The sequence below is a fragment of the Lissotriton helveticus genome, chromosome 3_2, assembly GCF_964261635.1.
Source record: "Lissotriton helveticus chromosome 3_2, aLisHel1.1, whole genome shotgun sequence".
NCBI classification, from domain to species: domain Eukaryota; kingdom Metazoa; phylum Chordata; class Amphibia; order Caudata; family Salamandridae; genus Lissotriton; species Lissotriton helveticus.
This window is the reverse complement of record NC_136062.1, coordinates 360703362-360722120: the sequence shown is the minus strand read 5'-3', so window position 1 is coordinate 360722120 and position 18759 is coordinate 360703362. Positions and strand designations below refer to the sequence as shown.

At 48.1% G+C, this 18759-nt stretch overlaps 1 protein-coding gene across 1 annotated transcript in view; it reads right to left on the bottom strand.

Moving 5' to 3' along the window:
• Positions 1–18759, bottom strand: part of TPCN2 (two pore segment channel 2) — a 228681-nt gene that overhangs the window by 64011 nt on the left and 145911 nt on the right. The window contains exons 14-16 of the mRNA XM_078684245.1: positions 18137–18256; positions 2252–2311; positions 2038–2166 (exon numbers count right to left, since the gene is read on the bottom strand). Of these exons, the coding sequence (XP_078540371.1) occupies positions 2038–2166; positions 2252–2311; positions 18137–18256 (309 nt within the window). The remainder of the gene's footprint in view (positions 1–2037; positions 2167–2251; positions 2312–18136; positions 18257–18759) is intronic.

Here is an 18759-nt window from a genome sequence, read left to right as displayed (position 1 = left end):
TGCGCCGTCCCCCGCATCCGAAGAGCGACCACAGGAGGAAGGTCCTTCTCCTACCTGGCCGCCAAGACCTGGAACTCCCTCCCGACCGACCTGCGCCTGACCCGAGACCACCTCTCCTTCAGGAAGAAGCTGAAGACCTGGCTGTTCGAGCAGTAGCGGCACCCCCCCTCCCCCAGCGCCTTGAGACCCTACGGGTATGTAGCGCGCTATATAAATGCCATTGATTGATTGATTGATTTCTTGACCTTCTGGCTAAGGTCAAGTCTGGCTCGCCGGCGGACTGTGCTCCTGCCCGCATTCTTAGAACCCTTTACACTAGCTGTCCCACCCCCCCCTAACCTTTCTCAATTCTTGCTTGGCTTTGGGTTCTGTCCCCTCTTCTTTCAAGTCTGCCATCGTGCTTCCTATCCTGAAGAAAGCCGTCCAGGACCCTTCCCTTCCATCGAAGGCCGATCTCCCTTCTTCCCTATCTAGGGAAAATTCTTGAGAGCCATGTGACATCTTGCCTCTCTTCCTACATAGAGGAGAATAACATCCTGGCCTCTCACCAGGCTGGCTTTCGACCAGGCCACTCAACCGAGGGCGTGGTCCTTGCGGTCCTGGATGAACTGAAGGGCAAGGCCGATACCAATCTTCCCCAGGCCTTAGTCCTTTTGGATCTGTCCGCTGCGTTTGACACGGTCGATCATGCCATCCTTCTTGACCGTGTCAGCGCAGCGGGCATCCAGGGCTCTGCCCTCTCCTGGATCGCGTCCTTCCTTCAGGGACGGTCGCAGGCTGTTCATCTCTCTCACTTTTCTGCACCTCCCCTCCCTGTCACTTGTGGGGTACCCCAAGGCTCTTCTTTGTCCCCCCTTCTTTTTAATCTCTATATCCGTCCTCTTATTTCCTCGCTTCTTGAGCTGGGGGTCTCAGTGTATAACTACGCGGACGACCTCCAGCTCGTCTTTGATCTATCCTCCCCCACTTATTCCCTTTCTAAGCTTAGCTCTACTCTGGTCTTTATCTCTCAGTGGATGAGCTTCAATCATTTGAAGCTCAACCCTGACAAGACTGAGCTTGTTCTCACGGGTGGCCCCTCTAATCCCTGGTCTTCAGCCCATTGGCCCCTTTCTTTTGGTCCCCCTCCTTCCCCTGTTCCCTCTGTCCGGACCTTGGGTATTAAGATCAGTAATGATCTTTCTATGCACGCGCACATCAGTTCTGTTGTATCCTCTTGTTTCCTTTCCCTCCGCCTCATCCGCAAAATCTCCCGGTTTTTTTCTGTTGATGCCCTCAAACTCATCATCACTGCCCTTATCACTTCCCGCCTGGATTATGGCAATGGCCTGTATGTCGGCATCCCAGCCTACGAGACTCGTCGTCTCCAGGCCATCCAGAGCCAGGCGGCCCGTCTTGTTCTTCGTCTTCCCAAGTTTTCCCACATCACCCCTGCCCTTAAAACCCTCCACTGGCTCCCCGTTCATTTTAGGTCCCAGTTCAAACTTGCTTGCTTGGCCTTTCGGGCGCATGCCCGCTCCGCTCCTCACTTTATTAACTCTCTGATTTCCTCTCACGTTCCCAGCCGCACGCTTCGGTCCTCGTCCCTTTCTCTTCTTCACGTCCCCCGTTTCCGCAAATCCCGCACAGGTGGCACCCGCTTTTCTGTGCGGGCCCCTCAGATCTGGAACACTCTCCCTCTCTCTATTCGCTCTATTCCTATCTTTTCTCATTTTCGCAAAGCTCTTAAAACTTTCCTCTTCCTTCAGGCTTTCCCAGACTAAACCCCTTCTTTCGTGCCCTCTTGGTAGACATTGTTGTGATCCTTAGCGCCAGGAAGCCGCTTGGCCGCAGTGCGCTTTAGAAGTTTCTTTTTCATTTCATTTCATGTTTGTCGATGGAGCGATGGGACAGTATTAGATGCCTTTACTTGTGAAATCGCGTGATGACAGTTAGGTATGCATGATTATGGGGAGGTAGTGATTGCACAATGTCAGACATGCAGGCTGGTAGTGTGGACGACTGCATGTTTGTGGAACGAGATGATAAAGAACCTACCACCAGTATGATCGTCAGCAGCCCATCAAACATGTTACTTGGGTATGATACGTAGTTCTTGAACCCCAGCGAGAAGATTTTCAGTGCCATTTCCAGACAATAGTAAACAATGAAGAAGCAGTTGATAGCCTTGGGTTTAAAACAAAGTAGGTGGTTAGCACGAAACCAGAGGCAGCAAGGACTGCACAAACAAGTTCAGATAAAGCACACTTACCCCCAAAAAGAAGTCATCCCGTTCGCTCCCAGGCTTATCCGCATCTATAACCAGCACCACCTGTGGCAGAGGAAAAAATACAGTTGTACTTTCTGGGTGGTATCGGAAGTGCAGAATACATCTGAGATCGGATATATACACACACACACACGTGGCGTCTGGGTGGATGTACTTCGGTAGGAGAAGGAGGTTCTTAAATGGTGATGAACAAGTAGGTACAAGCGCCTACAGTCAATGCACCGGGATTGCAATCCTCTACACTTCGCAGTAAGTAGGCTTGAAACATCTTGCGATCTTAATTGACTCAGCTGAATAAACTTAATTCACTAGGATCAGGTTATTAGGGCAGCAGATGGTCGTTAATGCCCAGTAGTAACTACTACCAAGCAATCAATTACCAGATCTGTGACCATACAAGGCAATTGGTCACCAAGATCCCCAATGCTTCCTGAGTGTCACGAATCACCTGAAAACTGCATGATCATTGTCACTGTGCCCACTAGGCACATGGGAGGCAGAATCATCCGGGCTCGTCTTTTTGTCCAGAAATTCACCTATGCATGTCTTGTCCACCCACCACCTGCAATCTAATCCAATGTCGCCCCGTTCATGACTGAGCTATTTACAAATGCTTGATTCTTGTCCAGTTTTCAGTATATTAGAAATTATTTAATGATTCTATAAAAACATCGCCCATTGAAGAACAGTCTGAAGATACTTAGCCCTCATTTTTGGTTTCTAGCACCTCTTGCCATGTCCCTCTGGCATGGGCATTGTTCCTGCCTAAAAAGATGCATATGTGACACCCCAAAACATAGTCTGTCCTCTTATCCCATTACATAATCACTTGGACCCAAATCAAGGTACGATTAGTTTAATATTAGATGAAGCAGCCTACGGAACCATGGAGGAATTGGAATAATTTCTCCATGGTTCCGCAGGCTGAGGGCATGCTCGAACCATCTTTGAAGACATTATACAAACATATAAAGCCTGCTTGTCTGAAAAAGAATAATTTCTTCGTGGTCAATAGGCTCTACGATACCCCCTACAAAATCGCGAAATTTGCCCCCACACCGCCACCAAAATGTCCGAGATGTCAGGTATTGTTGGCAGATGACATCCACATGTTTTCCGAATGTAAAGAGCTGGAACCTTTCTGGAAAGATGTGGGGCACGTATTGTTGGGAGTTTTTAAGACCAGGGTCGAAGTTAACCTCTCTTTGATTACATTCGGGGATGACGGTCTATTCTATCAGATGGCCACATGGCAGGAAAAAGGGCTGCTATTGTATATGATCCTACTGGCAAGGAGGGAAATATGTAGGAGATGGAAAGACCGTCTTCCTCTGAGAAGTGAGGACTGGTTAAAAGCATCTTTTAACATGGCTCGGCTGGAATACGAGAGGGCAGACGAGAAGCCATCTAACATCTGGCACCCTCTAATGAGGTGGGGTAGAAATCTAACAATGATCCAGTCGCTCCAATGATTACACCATGTCCCCGGTACTAAAGGTGACCCAAGTGAAGTGTGGTCAGCCAAGTGGCCCACAGGTGGAGAATATGGCTGTAAAAGTTCCACAAAGACTTGACACGGTGAGATGAGGAGAAAAAAATATATATTATTAGATGAAGCATACAGACTTACAGAGCACTAAAAGAGCTGAGGCAAAGTCTGGGTGCTAGCTTACATCAGCTTATCTGGATATTATAAAAGGAAAACTCTGAGCTTGTAAGTTTAGTGGAGGAAAATAACCATGACAAAGTAGTCTGGAAGGAAGTTCAATCAATTAATGGATTCCCAATTATATAGAAAATGCTAACCCAACGCTGCAACCACTTACCCCGTGGGTCTTGGGCACAGTTATTTATAAATATATATACATTTATAAAACGGCCAAAAAAATGTAGCAATCTCTGTAGGACAGCCCGTGCTGAATATGTTTCATCAACCATTTCTGATGCCCTGAATTGTTAAAAAATACTATTTAGTATTGTTAAGGAGCTCGCAGGTTCCAAAACACAATCTAGGTCCACTTCACTCAAACAGCAATGTGAGGATCTGGCTACCTTCTTTGTCCAGAAGGTTGAGAAAATATATTTGGACATAGTGTGTGTGCAGTGTGATAACCACCATCTCCTTCTAGCAACATCTGCACCATCCTCTGTGGACACTATTCTTATTGATCAGGATAGGGCGCCTAACATACCTCCTAACCAGCTGGACACACAAGTGTTATTTTTTTTGTATTTATTAACACCTTCGCTGCGACGGCTATTCCGTTCAGCGCCAAGAGGGCGGGGGGGGCGCGCGGCACGCCCATGCTGGTGACGGAACCGCTCCGTAACCAGCCTTGGTTGAGCTGTGCTCATGACGGAGCGGTTCCGTCATGGCCCCGTCCGCTCAATAGAATGCGCCGCGCAGGCGCGATATCAGCACCGCGCAGGCACGTCAAGCGGGCCATGACGGAACCGCTCCGTCATCAGCACAGCGCTACCGCGGCTGATGACGGAGCGGTTCCGTCATCAGCGTGGAAGGAGCTAAGGCGTTAGACTTTGTAGACGGAGGCTGTTACTGATATAGAGCCTAATTCTTGTCATGAGATGAAGGAGGAAGAGGAGTAAGCACAAGGGAGGAAGAGTTCAAATTGAAAACACACACCCTGCGAGGTTTCTACAGCAGAATAGGAATGGTACGCGCTCACACAGCTGGTCCTGTTGCCTTTTTATTTGCAAACTTTCGAGAACTCTGTTTATTAAGTGTTATGGGAGCATGTGCACACTTTGGAAGGTATGTTTGTCATTTTGCTTCTGAAGGAGTAGCGCAATGCATTTTTAGTAAATGCAGCGTGCTTCTACCTTTTGTGCTAAAAAATAAATATGTTTTTAAAGCACCCACGCTCTTTTTACAGTAAATAATAAAGTGTGTTTATATGAAGTAAATACTGACTGGTATATATGCAAAACGTTTGGGTTCAGTATGTGCCCATTTTCTGCTGGACACTATCCCCCAGATTCATCATTGTCCCGATTTGCGAGTCCTTAATAGCGATTATTAAGGAATCGCTATTAAGGACTCTCAAATCGGGATTCATGTAGGAATTGCAAAAAAAATTGCGATTCCTACAGCCTCCTTATTTGTGATTAGCAAATTGCTAATCGCAAATAAGGAATAACTCCCCATTCATCCCTATGGGCCTAAAGGCCCATAGGAATGAATGGGGAGTTTAGGCCCATAGGAATGAATGGGGAGTTATTACTTATTTGCGATTAGCAATTTGCTAATCGCAAATAAGAATGAGATTTCAAGGGTGCCAGGAGTGTCCAAAGGACACCCTGTAGCACCCCTGAAATGGAAATGTAGCCTGATGTTGCGCACACACATGTCCAAAGGACATGTGTGTGTGTGTAACATACCACTTAGAAAAATGCACTAAAGTGCATTTTTCTAAGTTTTTTGCTATTTACCACGAAGTCAGACTTCGTGGTAAATAGCGTCCGGAAATTGCGAATTCGCAAATTTTAAAAGTTTCATGAATTGCATTTAAGGAATCTCAAATAGAGATTCCTTAATTGCTATTCCTCGCTAAATTGCGAATTCTGTAATAGCGAGTTTTGCATTTGGGATGATGAATCCCAAATGCAAACATTGCGCTCGCAAAGGGCCAGATTCTCAGAATCTGGCCCTTTGCGAGCACAATTTCCCTTGACGAATCTGGCTGTATATTATTGATGTGGTGGCCCTGTTGTTTTTTTTATATAGCTAAAGCATGTGTGAGCACAGGAGAGGAAGACTTAAAATTAAAAACACCCATCTTGCTGGGTGTTTGCAACGATATGGGAAGGCTGCTCGTCCACCTTTTTTTTTTTTTTTTTTAACTGTTACGAGCAAATTAGTACTTACACTTCTCTATATTTAGCTAATGCTAAATATTGTGCAGCACTGCAAACTCCTGTGTTTAAACCCCACTTCTTTTAATGTAAATATAAACTCGGGTACAGTCATCAGCATTAGTTTGCAAATGCTCAAACCTTTTCTGGTGAAAAGTGCCAAAAGGATATACTAACGTATTCTGAAGGGGAAAAAAAAACCTTATGGCAGTGTTTTTGAAGTAATCTGCTTTGAGTGAATGAAGTAAATTAGTATATCTAAAAGACTGTTATCACAGAGGCAAACAGCATTTGAATACCTTATCAACAGGTCATTGCTATAAATGCCACCGTGTTAAACCAATCAGGGGAGCACAAAAGTAAGAAGTGTGACACTCAAGTGGACCCACAGGCCGGAGGCACCGGAGTCACGAGAGGGCCGCAAGCATCTCACCAAACGATGCAGGCCACGATGCACATAATGCGGTGTGGCTGAAGATTCTGGTCACTGGAGGTGCTTGAGGTAGGGGCTACTTGGAGCCCGCAGCGCTTCTTGCAAAGAAGCCAACAAGGCTTTGCAACTGCAAGTAGGACGCGGTGTACAAGGGGTTCAGTTATTGAAACCCCCACGAGGGATACTGGTCTTAAACTTGGTGAGAGGGCAGGGCAGGCCTCGTGAGCTGTGGAAAACCACCACCTCTGTTGCAGAGTCCACACATTCCAGAGGAACTTAGGATCTCCAGATTGGTTGACTTAGTTGCGGTGCCTGCAAATGCAGGGGAGTGACTCCTTCACTCCAAGGGAGATTACTTCAGGTGTCTTTGATGCTACAAAGGCCTGGGAGGGTTCCTGTATGATGCACAGGCACAGACAATGCAGCAGACTGGAAGGGAGATGAAGGCTTGACAGCCTCAACAGCTCCCCTCAAGCCTCAACAGCTTGAGGGGAGCCCGGGGAAGCGCGGGATCCGGACGAGCAGCGACGCATGGCAGGAGCCTGTACTGCCCCTGCGACGGGAGCCGAAGGTGACCGGAGGTGAGGCGCCGCCGCCCAGAGAGCAGCAGGATTAGAGCCATGACGCACTTGGGTCAGTGGGGGACATCGGAAAATGGCCCGACCGGAGCCTACCTCTCTGCACGGGGAATTGAGGTGAATTGAAGTGACGTTATTGTTTCCACCACCGACGGAGGAGATGGCTGTCTCCTGAGACCTGGGGCAGTAGGGGAAACACACGTCGCGCACACACATCAACCAGAAGGCGGTGCAACAGCGGTGTGCGTCCTTTCCCCATTTCTAGAACAGGAAAAAAGGCTTCACTTTGCACGACTCCGCTGGCAACATCGTGGGTCTATATGGGCAGAACTATAAGAAGGTATTTATCGACCCTGCATACATTTCCCTTTTTTTCCTTTGTGCCTTATTCAAAATGGCTGTGGCCATAAAACGGCAGCAATAAATCGACTTCTGCATCGAAGAGGCCCACGAGGCTCCCAGGTCTGACTCTGACTCCCCCACACAGACCATATTACAGATAAGACTCCCTCCCAGCAAGAGAGGATCTGGTCTTGCTCAGCCAGAATCTAGAATCTGACTCTGCCCTCCCTGTGCCTAAAGCAACAGAAACTAAGAGAGGACTGCCGTAGCTATCTCCTCTACTTTGGCGGCCATTTTGGAGTGGTCTGACCCTAACTCTCCTCTCTCCTAATCTCAAGTACCGAGTGTCTACCGTTTATTGCAGTATTATACCTCTACATGTTCTTAATGCACTGACGGATACCTCATATATTTCTGGCCGTTCACTAGGGGCATCTCTGACTCCTGCTGCTTTTCTTTTGCACATGTATTATGTTTATATACTTTGACCTGGTATATCATTAATATTATATCCCTTTATGTATATTACACCCCTCGCACTTTCAATATAGTATTGCACCGTTAACTACCTCTTATGTCTAAAAACTACATATCTCTTCACTCTGTACACCTGTATCTTGTTCTAGTGTATCACTAATATTACACCTCTAGACTATCCACTGTTATAAGCTGTACCCTTCTTCCTCTATCTCAGTACTGCACCGACTGCTACCTCATACTTTTATTATTATTATTACTATGCTACCTCATACCTGTATTATTACTATTAGTATCTTTATGCCTATTCTACGTCGATCTCCCTTCACATATTTCTGTCTCCTTCCTTTGCGGTAAGGTGAACCCATTCCACTCCTCTCCCTGGACTGCACCAATTACCACTTCCTACATCCTGTTTTCGTTGTATTTTGAGTCTGATTGTGATTATTGTATTTAGATTTTGATTCTGACCATGTTTACAACGACTGCTGAGTCTGATTGTGATTATTGTATTCAGATACAGTGATTTAGATTTAGATACATACTACCTCATATCTCTTTTGGACGCTACCTCATATCTCTTTTGGATGCTCACTAGTGTCACTTATGACGCCCTAGCTCCTACACCCAACATTACAGCCTCTAAAATGGAGCGCAACGGCAAGCACACTTTTAGAATTAACTACCCTTCCACCCTCACCAAAAAAGCCACTAAACGTTTTAAACATAACTTCATGAGGTCGCACCCTGAAACACCCTTTGCCGACACCTACTTCTCACCGGGCAATGGAGCCCTGAATACCGATATCATCTTCCACACCTCACGCAGATCCCAATGGAGAAAAGCGTTCCTAACCCTACTCACCGTCTCCTCCACCAGGAAAACAACTCATGGCCTAACTCTCTCTATCACACCTTCCCACCTCTTCCCTGGCAGGACTACCATTACTATCTATAACAACGGGATTGTCCTAATTCAATCCACGGACAAGAACCTGGAACTACTAGACAACCTGTTCCCCAAGTTCAAAGAGCACCTCTCCAATCTGCGGACCCCCACCCAGATCTCCACCAGCACTATCACCCCTGACGTCGCAGCCCCCACCTACAACACCTCTACCCCCAGCACCCCAGTAAATGGCCCACCTGCTATTAACACCCCACACTCCCCAAGGACAGACACCCCCAGCACCCCAGTAAATGGCCCACTTGCTGTCAACGCCCCACATTCCCCAAGGACAGACACAAATGTCGCCACCTCTTATACTAACCGCCCCTCTAACATGACCCCTTTTACCCCCACTCACATCCCCCCTATCCCTCTCCTCCCTGACATAACAACCCCCACCCGCAACACGCCACCTGAACACACCACCGCTCGGAGTTTATCCACCCCCCCCTCCCATCCCCCCCACGACAGACGCCTCTCCCTCCCCAGCTCCCTCCCCACTCTCACCCACGACACTCTCACACCTGACAGAACAACTCTCACCCACAACACGCCACCATATGATAACATCACCACTCGGAGTCTATCCACCCCCCCCTCCCATACCCCCCACGGCGGACACCTTTCCCCCCCCCCAGCTCCCTCCCCACTCCCACCCACGACACTCACACCCTCCCAACAACACACACAGAATATACCACCTCCCCTACCTTAGCATCCCCCTCTCTCCCACCTCCTACTCTCAGCCCTCACTACCCTCCGGTCTCCCCCACTGTCTTCAGCCTTCACTCACTCTTCCACTCACCGGCACCGTCTCCCACTGACGGCACTACCTATGCCTCCCACCCACCGCCTTCACCGCCTACTTCACCCACACCCCCAACCCACTCTTTGAATGCCATCCCACCCATTTGCACCGCAGAACATTCCAACAACGCTAGTATATCCCCCCCCCCTTTGATTCCCTGCCCGCTTTCCAGCTCACTACACAACCATTCACCAATGGCTCTCACCACCTACGCCATCCCCAATGCACCCCCTGACCTGACTTTACCCACCCTCCAACAAGTCAAAGAGGATATTCTACAAATCAAAAAAGATGTCCACGCAATCAAAGACCTTCTCTCATCACAGCCCAGTCTACCTCCCATCATCCCTCTACCCTACAAAGGACGCACCCGCCCTACATACCCTCGCCTCCAACGACATCCGCGCTGGCCGACTATCCCCGTTCGCAACAACTCCCACCGCCCCCGCCGTGTCCTCAACACATTGTCGGACCGCGACCTATGCTCTCTCCTAAGCTCTTATGGCCCAGGTCCGGTAAAACACATATCCAGCACACACATCCCCATACCCACAATTCTTACAAACCCTCTGAGGCTCCCAACACTCAACAACAGAGGTTCCGTCCCTAACAACCTCAGAAAAGTTCCCCTCACTCTAGAAAGCTCGACTACCCTTCTCTCTCCTAAACTCAAATGCATCCTACTCAACTGCAGATCGGCCCAGAGACACTCCTCCGACATCGCTGATCTCGTCTCAGCTAGGGATCTGGACCTAGCCATTCTAACAGAAACTTGGCTCACTGAAGCCTCTACCCCGATTATGGACATACTAGTCCCCCCCAACTATCACATCATTAGGCTAGACAGGTCTTCAGACAAGACGGGCGGGGGAATTGCATGCATTTTTAGAAGCAACCTCTCCGTTACTAAAGTCACCTCCCCCTCCCTCTCCTCCTGTGAACTCCTCTGCCTCGACATCACCAGCGAGGGCAAACAAGTTTGTGCTCTACATCTCATCTATCACCCGCCTGGTGACAATCTCATATTCACCCAACAACTCATGGACATGATCACTTCCAATGCCGGTCGGCAGACCACCCAAGTCTACCTGGGTGACTTCAATCTCCACTGGAACGATCAGAAAGACACAGTGGTGAATAGTCTCATAACTTTCCTTAATGCGCTTGACCTCACCCAAATATGCGATAGACCAACACACGACAAAGGCTCGATACTTGATCTCATCATTGCCAAAGAGAATTCTACACAACTGGAGACGATTCTACCCTGCGACTGGTCAGATCACCACATTATCACCTTCTTTATCAATGAAAAAGTTAAACCTAACCCGGCTCAACCAATCAAATCCAAAACATGGAAAAGGGACATGAAGAATCTCAACCCCTCTACTCTGCCTCCCCACATCGGCAATCTCCTCCTTCCCCCTTCAGGTGCCTCGGATGTTCAATCACTGACTGACCACTACCTTGAATCTATGAATACATTAGTCAATGAAGTCGCCCCACTGCAACTGAAGAGAGTCTCCACCAAAACCTCTAACCCCTGGTATGACGACAGACTCAATGACGACAGGCGTTCGATGCGAATGGCAGAGAGCACCTGGAGAGCGGACCCTTCAGCACTGCACCTCAAAAGGCTTAAAAACAAGAGAAATGCCTACTTCAGGAAAATAAAGCGCACAAAGTTGGACTTCTTCAGCCGCCAGTTGGACCAAGCAAAAAACAGGCCAAGAAAACTGTTCGAACTAATCAAGACACAAACAAAGGCACAGCCCTTACAATCAAATAGCACAACAAGCGACTCCCCACACTGTGAAGACTTCTCTGCTTTCTTTAAGCTAAAGACTGACAACATAAGAAATGACCTCATCATGGATGTAAGCCGATTCCCCAACCACACCAGAATGGCTAACACTCAACCTAAAAACATGGCATCTTGGCTGTACTTCGATACCTACTCGGAAGAAACAATACACAAGCTGCTCTGCACCTTGAAGCCCTCTAATCACCTCACAGACCCTCTACCTGCTAATGCTGTAAAAGACTTCATCCCCTTGCTCCTCCCTCTCTGGACCAAAATCATCAACTGCTCCCTGCAACAAGGCCTCATTCCAGACTCCCTCAAGGTGGGGCAAGTCACGCCTATACTCAAGAAACCTACAGCTGATCCGTCTGACCTAAACAATTACCGGCCCATCACCAATATCCCCACCCTGGCCAAACTGCTGGAGAAATGTGTCCAACTCCAACTAACAAGACACATTGACCAATTTGACCTCCTCAACTCTCATCAATCAGGCTTCTGAGCGAAACATAGCACGGAAACAGCTATGACACACATAATTGATGACGCCCTCCAAATTCTTGATCGCAATGAGTCCTGCCTCCTCATCCTTCTTGACCTCTCGTCAGCATTTGACACGGTCAAACATGAGAACTTGCTGGAGCTGCTAAGCACTAGAATGGGTCTATCGGGAACGGTTCTCAAATGGTTCTCGTCCTTCCTTCACAACCGGTCTCAGAAGTTCAAGACCGACAATGTGCTATCTTCACCTGTGCCTGCAGATCTAGGTGTTCCACAAGGATCCTCCCTCTCCCCCACATTGTTCAACCTCGTCATGGAACCACTCGCCACCTTGCTCCAAGCTTCTAATGTCCAATTCCATATGTACGCCGACGACACACAACTGTACCTAAAGCTTCAATCCCCGGAAGATATCAAACATCTGAATTCCACGCTTATTAACACTCAATCTTGGCTAGCCGATAATCACCTCAAACTAAATGCTCTGAAAACTGAGTTCCTTCTCATCTCACCCCCGGCGAAAATTTCCACCACCCAAACATGGCTCAACAACCTAACAGCACTCAATGTCCAACCCACCATCGTGGACTTAGCGAAATCCCTAGGCATCACACTGGACGCCAAGCTCAACATGCAGCAGCACGTCAGCAAAGCCACAAAAGCAGCTAATTTCCAAATCAACACACTGAGGAAAATTAAACCCTTCCTCCCTGCTGAAGACTTCCAAACTGCTGTACAAGCGTTAGTCATCCCTCGAATAGACTACGGAATTGTGGCCCTCAGCGGACTCCCGCTATCCACAACAGCACCCTTAAGAGCCTCCCTGAACGCTGCCGCAAGACTCATTACTGGCTCAAGAAAACATTCGCTTATTTCCCCAGACTTAAAGTCCCTAAAATGGCTGCCTTTTGAAGCCAGAATACAACTAAAAATTGCAGTTATGACACACGCGGCCGTGCACCACAATGCACGCAACTACCTTGCTCAAAAGTTGTCTATATCAGGAGGTTCGAGATCCAATAGAAGATCCAATAGAAGCTCAAAAAATCTACTCCTGAAACCCCGTAGATTCCGGAAAGAGAAAACTTACAAGCGCTCCTTCTCAGGAATGGCACCCAGGATCTGGAATGCGCTCCCTCCTGAAACAAGGCGTATCTTCCCCACTGCACTCTTCAAGAAAGAGGTGAAAACCATCCTTCTGGCCAAGATCTCCTGAACCTTATAGGTGCTGGATCAGAGACTCTGCATTGCCTTGTGTCAATGCTCACCTTGTCCTCTGGCACTATACCTCTACTTGATGGAGACACTACTACGCTACTTTCTTACTACCGACCAATATATGATACACGTTGGGTCACTGATTCACCCTCCCGATGCCCCCACTCAGTGCTCTCTCTATACTAAAACACTGGTATAAGCCTTCCACTCACCAAGGTGTACCTGAACACCTCTGTAGTGGGATCAATGACTTGTGCCGTCTTATATTATTTGTTTACCTGACTGTATATTGATATGTTTTATCCTTTCATGTTAGTGACTACTACAATGCTCCCATTACCTCTGTTCATTCCTACTGCCCCTACCCTGTCATTGTGAAGCGCTCTGATATCTGTAAGGATCTTGTTCGCGCTATATAAAACTTTGAATGAATAAAAATAAATAAATAAATAAATAAATAAAGGCAGACCTAAACGAAGTCCAGAGGTCCCAGACGGTAGAAGTGCAGTGGTGTCTGACCTGAATCTCATCCCACGACGAATCTCGTGACTTACACCCAGGTAGGCCCTCAAGTACTCTAGGGAAAGGGTTGGGAAGATTCAGGGGACCCTCCTAGGGGAGGGTCTGGATAGGGAGGAGGTTACTCCAATGTCCTTTGTCCAGTTTCGGCCTAAAGCGGGAGGCAATGGTTCCCACTGGTTTGAACTGGACTATGCACAGGGACACCAAGTGTGCCCCTCATGTAGACTTTCTGGTGCTGGCAAGCGCACCCACCTGGTCCCAATACACTAAATCCTGTCTGGGAGGTTGTCACACCTCCCTGTGACAGGAACCCTAATGTTCCACCTGCTTCTGCTCGAGCTTGGCTCAGCAGCAGTTGGGCAGAAATGTGTCTCCATATACTAGCGACTGATAAGGGTACCCCAGTATCCAATCTGGAGGGTACCAAAGTATTCAACAGAACAATTTAGGGAGAAAGCAGAACGACTGTGAGCTTGCTACTCAAGACCCCAGTCTGACTAGTCATAATACAGTTTAGCACCAGGCTAAAAGTGGGGGTCACCATAGAAGTAGATCCTACTTTCCTACAATCTTCGTCTGTTTCTAGTCTTCTGGATCTGTGGGACAGAGGCCAGGGTGAGTTGGGTAGAGCCGCCGAGTTGTCTGGCCGGTGTGTGGAAAGCAAGGTGGTCTAGTGGAGGGCCTTGTAGGCATGTGCATGGAACTTGAAGCGGATTCTTTTGTTGACTGGAGCTTGTGGAAGTGTGTCATTTGGCTGCGGCGGGGGATGTCATGGTACAGTCTGGCTGCGGCATTGTGACAGTTCTGTAGTTTGAGCGGTTTGTATGTGATGCTGGCATAGATTGTGTTGCTGTAGTCAAGTCTACTGGTGATAAGTGCGTGGGTGACCGTCTTTCTGAATTCTGTGGGGAGCCATCTGAATGTCTCTGAGCATGTGGAAACAGGATGAGGATACTGGGTTGATTTGGCAGTTCATTGAATGCGAGCAGTACAGTATTATGCCGAGGTTGCGGGCATGGTCCGTAGGGGTTGGACGGGTTCCTAGTGCAGCGAACCACCAAGAATCATCTCAGGCAGAGAGGGTCCAGGTCCCAGGATGAGTACTTCGGTCTTGTCAAATTTGAGCTTGAGGCAGCTGTCTTGCATCCAGATAGCAACAGCCTTCATTACATTGTGAAAGTTGATTCTGGCGGCTGTGGGTTCGTTGGGGATGGAGATGATCAGCTGGGTGTGGTCAGCGTAGACTATGTTGAGTCCTTGGCTTCAGACGTTAGCTGCAAGGGGAGACATGTAGATGTTAAAGTGGGTGGGGCTCAATGAGGAGCCCCAGGGCACTCAACAGCTGATCTGTGTAGGATCCGAGAGGAACGGGTATAGTCTGACTCGCTGTGTTCTGCCTGTGAGGAAGGAGTGAATGCAGTCCAATGCTTGGTCACGGATGCCAGCATCGTGGAGTCTCGTGATTAAGGTGCAATGGGAAATGGTGTCGTAGGCGGCCGAGAGGTTCAGTAGGATGAGGGCTGTGGTTTGGTCACAGTTGAGGACGGAGCCAGTGTCATTGGTGTTGGTGAGGAGTGCATCCTTGGTGCAGTGGTAGCTTCAGAAACTGGATTGGAAGGTGTCCAGGATGAGATGCTCTTCAATAAACTCAGAGTTGGCCGTTGGTGGCCTTCTTGATGACCTTGACTGGGAAGGGTAAGAGGGGAAATAGGTCTGAAGTTCTAGAGGTCTATCGGGTCGGGGGACGGTTTAGTCAGTGGAGGGTTTATCTCCACGTGTTTTCAGTCGTCGGGGAAGGTGGCAGCTATGATGGAGCAGTTGATGGTGTGGTGAAGCTGGGGAGCGATTTAGGGGGCTGCTCTATGGAAGATGTGGTACTGGCAAGGATCCGATAGGGCATCTGAGGGGATGCTCTTCATGGTCTTGAGCTGGTCATCTGTGGTGAGGGTAGTCCAGTTGAGCATGATCTGTTGTGGTGAGGCGTGGTTGCGTGCGGTGGTGGTGGACATGGTGGCTGGGTCTTGGGTGTCGAAGCGGTCATAGCTCTGTCTGATCTTGTGGCGGAAGAAGGTGCAGAGTTGGTTGCAGAGGTGTTGGGTGGGTGGGTTGTCTGGTCTCGCTGTTGGGCCTGGCAAACTACTTGACTATGTTGAAGAGTTCTTTGCTGCTGTGTGCGTTGGTGTTTATTGAGTCCTGGAAGGCTGTTTTCTTTGTGGTTTTGAGGAGACGGTAGTATGAGTTGACAGCGGATTAGAGGGTAGCGTGGGTTTATGGAGTTTTGTTTTTCCTCCTTCTCTTCTAGAGTCGTTGACCGGTGCATCTCGGACTTGTGGAGGGTGGGAGTGAAGCAGCTGGCTTCCTTGGTGTCTTTTTGAGGGCACAATTGGAGATCCATCGGTGAAGGTGGGGCGCTGCGGTCAGTTGGAGTGGTCGTGCCGAGGAAGTCAGCAAGACGTTCTACGATGGCCTAGTTCCAGCTGCGGAGGGGAACAAGGGCAGTGGTGTACGGTAGGCAAGGTGAAGGCGAGATGTACACAGCGGTGGTTGGTCCAGTCGTTCAGTGGTGTGCCTGTAGGTGATGTTTCCGCTGGCAGAGGTAAAGGGGGTCGAGCGTCAGTCTGGCTGTGTGGGTCGATGCAGTCACTAGCTGCTTGAGTCTGTTGTTGGCAAGGGAGTCTGAGGCAGTACTTACCTCTTGATAAGCATTTTATGTTTAAGTACCGTTCCCCAATGTATGTTTAAACACTGTATAGTTCATCGAACCCTTTGGTAACCCATTAACTAAACGTACATTTTAATATACATTTTGTTTTCTTAACAGTGAACATGTGAATAGCCCACCGTTTTTTACTGACCCACTGTGTTAAATTATATTTGTAAAAAAACTGAAATATTGTGCCTAGGGGCTTCTACTTTAGATCCTAATCAAAAATAATTTGAATGAAAAGAGAAGTGTAGAAATAATTCCCTTTGATACCTGCTAAAATAAGAAAATAAAAAAAATGTTTATACTTTGATCCAAGATGACATTTTCCTAGCTGTACCAAAAGGTCCAGGAAGCATTCTATCCTACAAATACTTGGGGGAAGTCCCACATTTGCATGTACAAATTAAGGTCTGAGGTAGCAGCTGACAAGTGGCTTCTTACCAGAGTCCTAATAGCATCAGCATTATGGGCGCAGTACAGTTGGGCAAGTGTGATGGGGTCGTGGATCGACACGAACTTTCCAAGATGGCGACCGCAATGACCCCAAATGGAAGCACCGGCAAAGCTCCACTCGCAATAGACGGGAGGCATAGAAAAGGGGCGGAAATTGAAGTGGACGGGCTCTCGAGGCCGGCAAGTGTTGCGTGCAGAGGAAAACCGGAGGACACGACGAAGACACGGGGACCTACACAGGAACACACCGGAGCGGAGGAACCTGCAGGAGAGCCGGAGCTTGGAGCGGACAACGCGAAGCTGCCCAGGACTCCAGGGAACAGCTCTAGGAGCAACGCGATTGGATTCAGTCCTTCCCCAGGAGAAGAGAATGCTGTGGCTCCCAACCCTACGGCCCAGGAGGGTCGTGGCTTCAGTGAAGTGACCGAGTTGCAGTTTTCTTTTGTTAAGGGGTGGTGGGCAGGGTTAAAGGGCACCCAAGGGTGATTGGGCACAGACCTTTTTCCCCCACTAAGGCACAAAGCACAATAGGGACGGTGAAGGGTACACTTGACCCACTCAAATCCACTTTCAGACTTCCCATACACTTACCCCAGTCTATGCTTTTCTCTTTTTCCGGTACCTTTGTGGGGAAGAGGTATCGGACGGTGTAGCCCTCGGGAGCAAGATGAGAAGCCGAGAATAGCATGGACACCTGTGAACCCAGCGTACATAGAATCCCAACAAGAGAATCCACACCAGTGCCAATTATACTGCATCTTTTGGTTTAACGTTATAAGGATTGTGACTAGTGTAGTTAATAAAATCATCAGTAAAGATAGCCAGGGTCGTGCGTTACTAGGACAAGTGTCATATCCAGAACCCACCAGAAGCGGAGTAGAGTACAGCAAGTTTGCTTTTACAACACATAGGTTAATCCCATTCTAAAGGCCAAGACTGACATTAACTAGCACTTTCAGCCCAAGCCATTGGTGTGGGAAATTGTCAGTGAAGGAATTAGAGCGAGAGAGTGCTGGGGCAGGAAAACTTAATTATCTTGTGGCGGCTGGAGAGAGGCAATGTAGTAATTCTACTGGGACTACCATGTAGCTTATTCACATGAAGCCAAAGCGCGCCTGTTGACCAAGTATAACAATACCCTTTAAACACTCAACATGGTTTCATCTAGGTTGGGAAGCAACAATCTTCACCATAGTACTCACACAGATGGAAATTAAGTTGACAAAGGCGATGAGGTTGCCCAGGTAATCGAAGTAAAGATGGCTGCACATAGACTGCACCTTTTTCAGGAATTCAGACTGGTACACAGGTCTTGCGGGATGCTGAAAAGAAACAGTGTGGGGTTAACCTCCAGTTAACATTACAATACATAAGCCAGAATACTAAATATGTGTCTTGTATGCACTCCAAGCAGAGCCAGGAGCTATCGTTGTGGCTCTGTTTAACTACAACACACTGTAGACTATGAAATGCGATACATTACTTATTAAAGCACAAAATAAAAAAGTATTCCCTAGAGAAATCAGCAGAAGTCCCACCACTGCTGTGAAATTGGAGTTTTTTTTTTTTACCCTTTAGAACATCTTTACTCCAGGATATCCACTGCAGCTTACTGGTGCAATGTCAGCGTCACTCACCTGGGGCACCGAAGCATCCAGCAGAACACAGACAGAACATAGCAAATGTGGTTCAGGTCATCCTGAACAAAAGCATGAAAAGAGAACACCGCTCTGATGACTCCGGGCTAGTGAAATTACAAGATGGTGAAGCTTTTGTTAAATATGCAAAATTATAAAAATCTGGCCAAGAAAACCACACAGGAAAG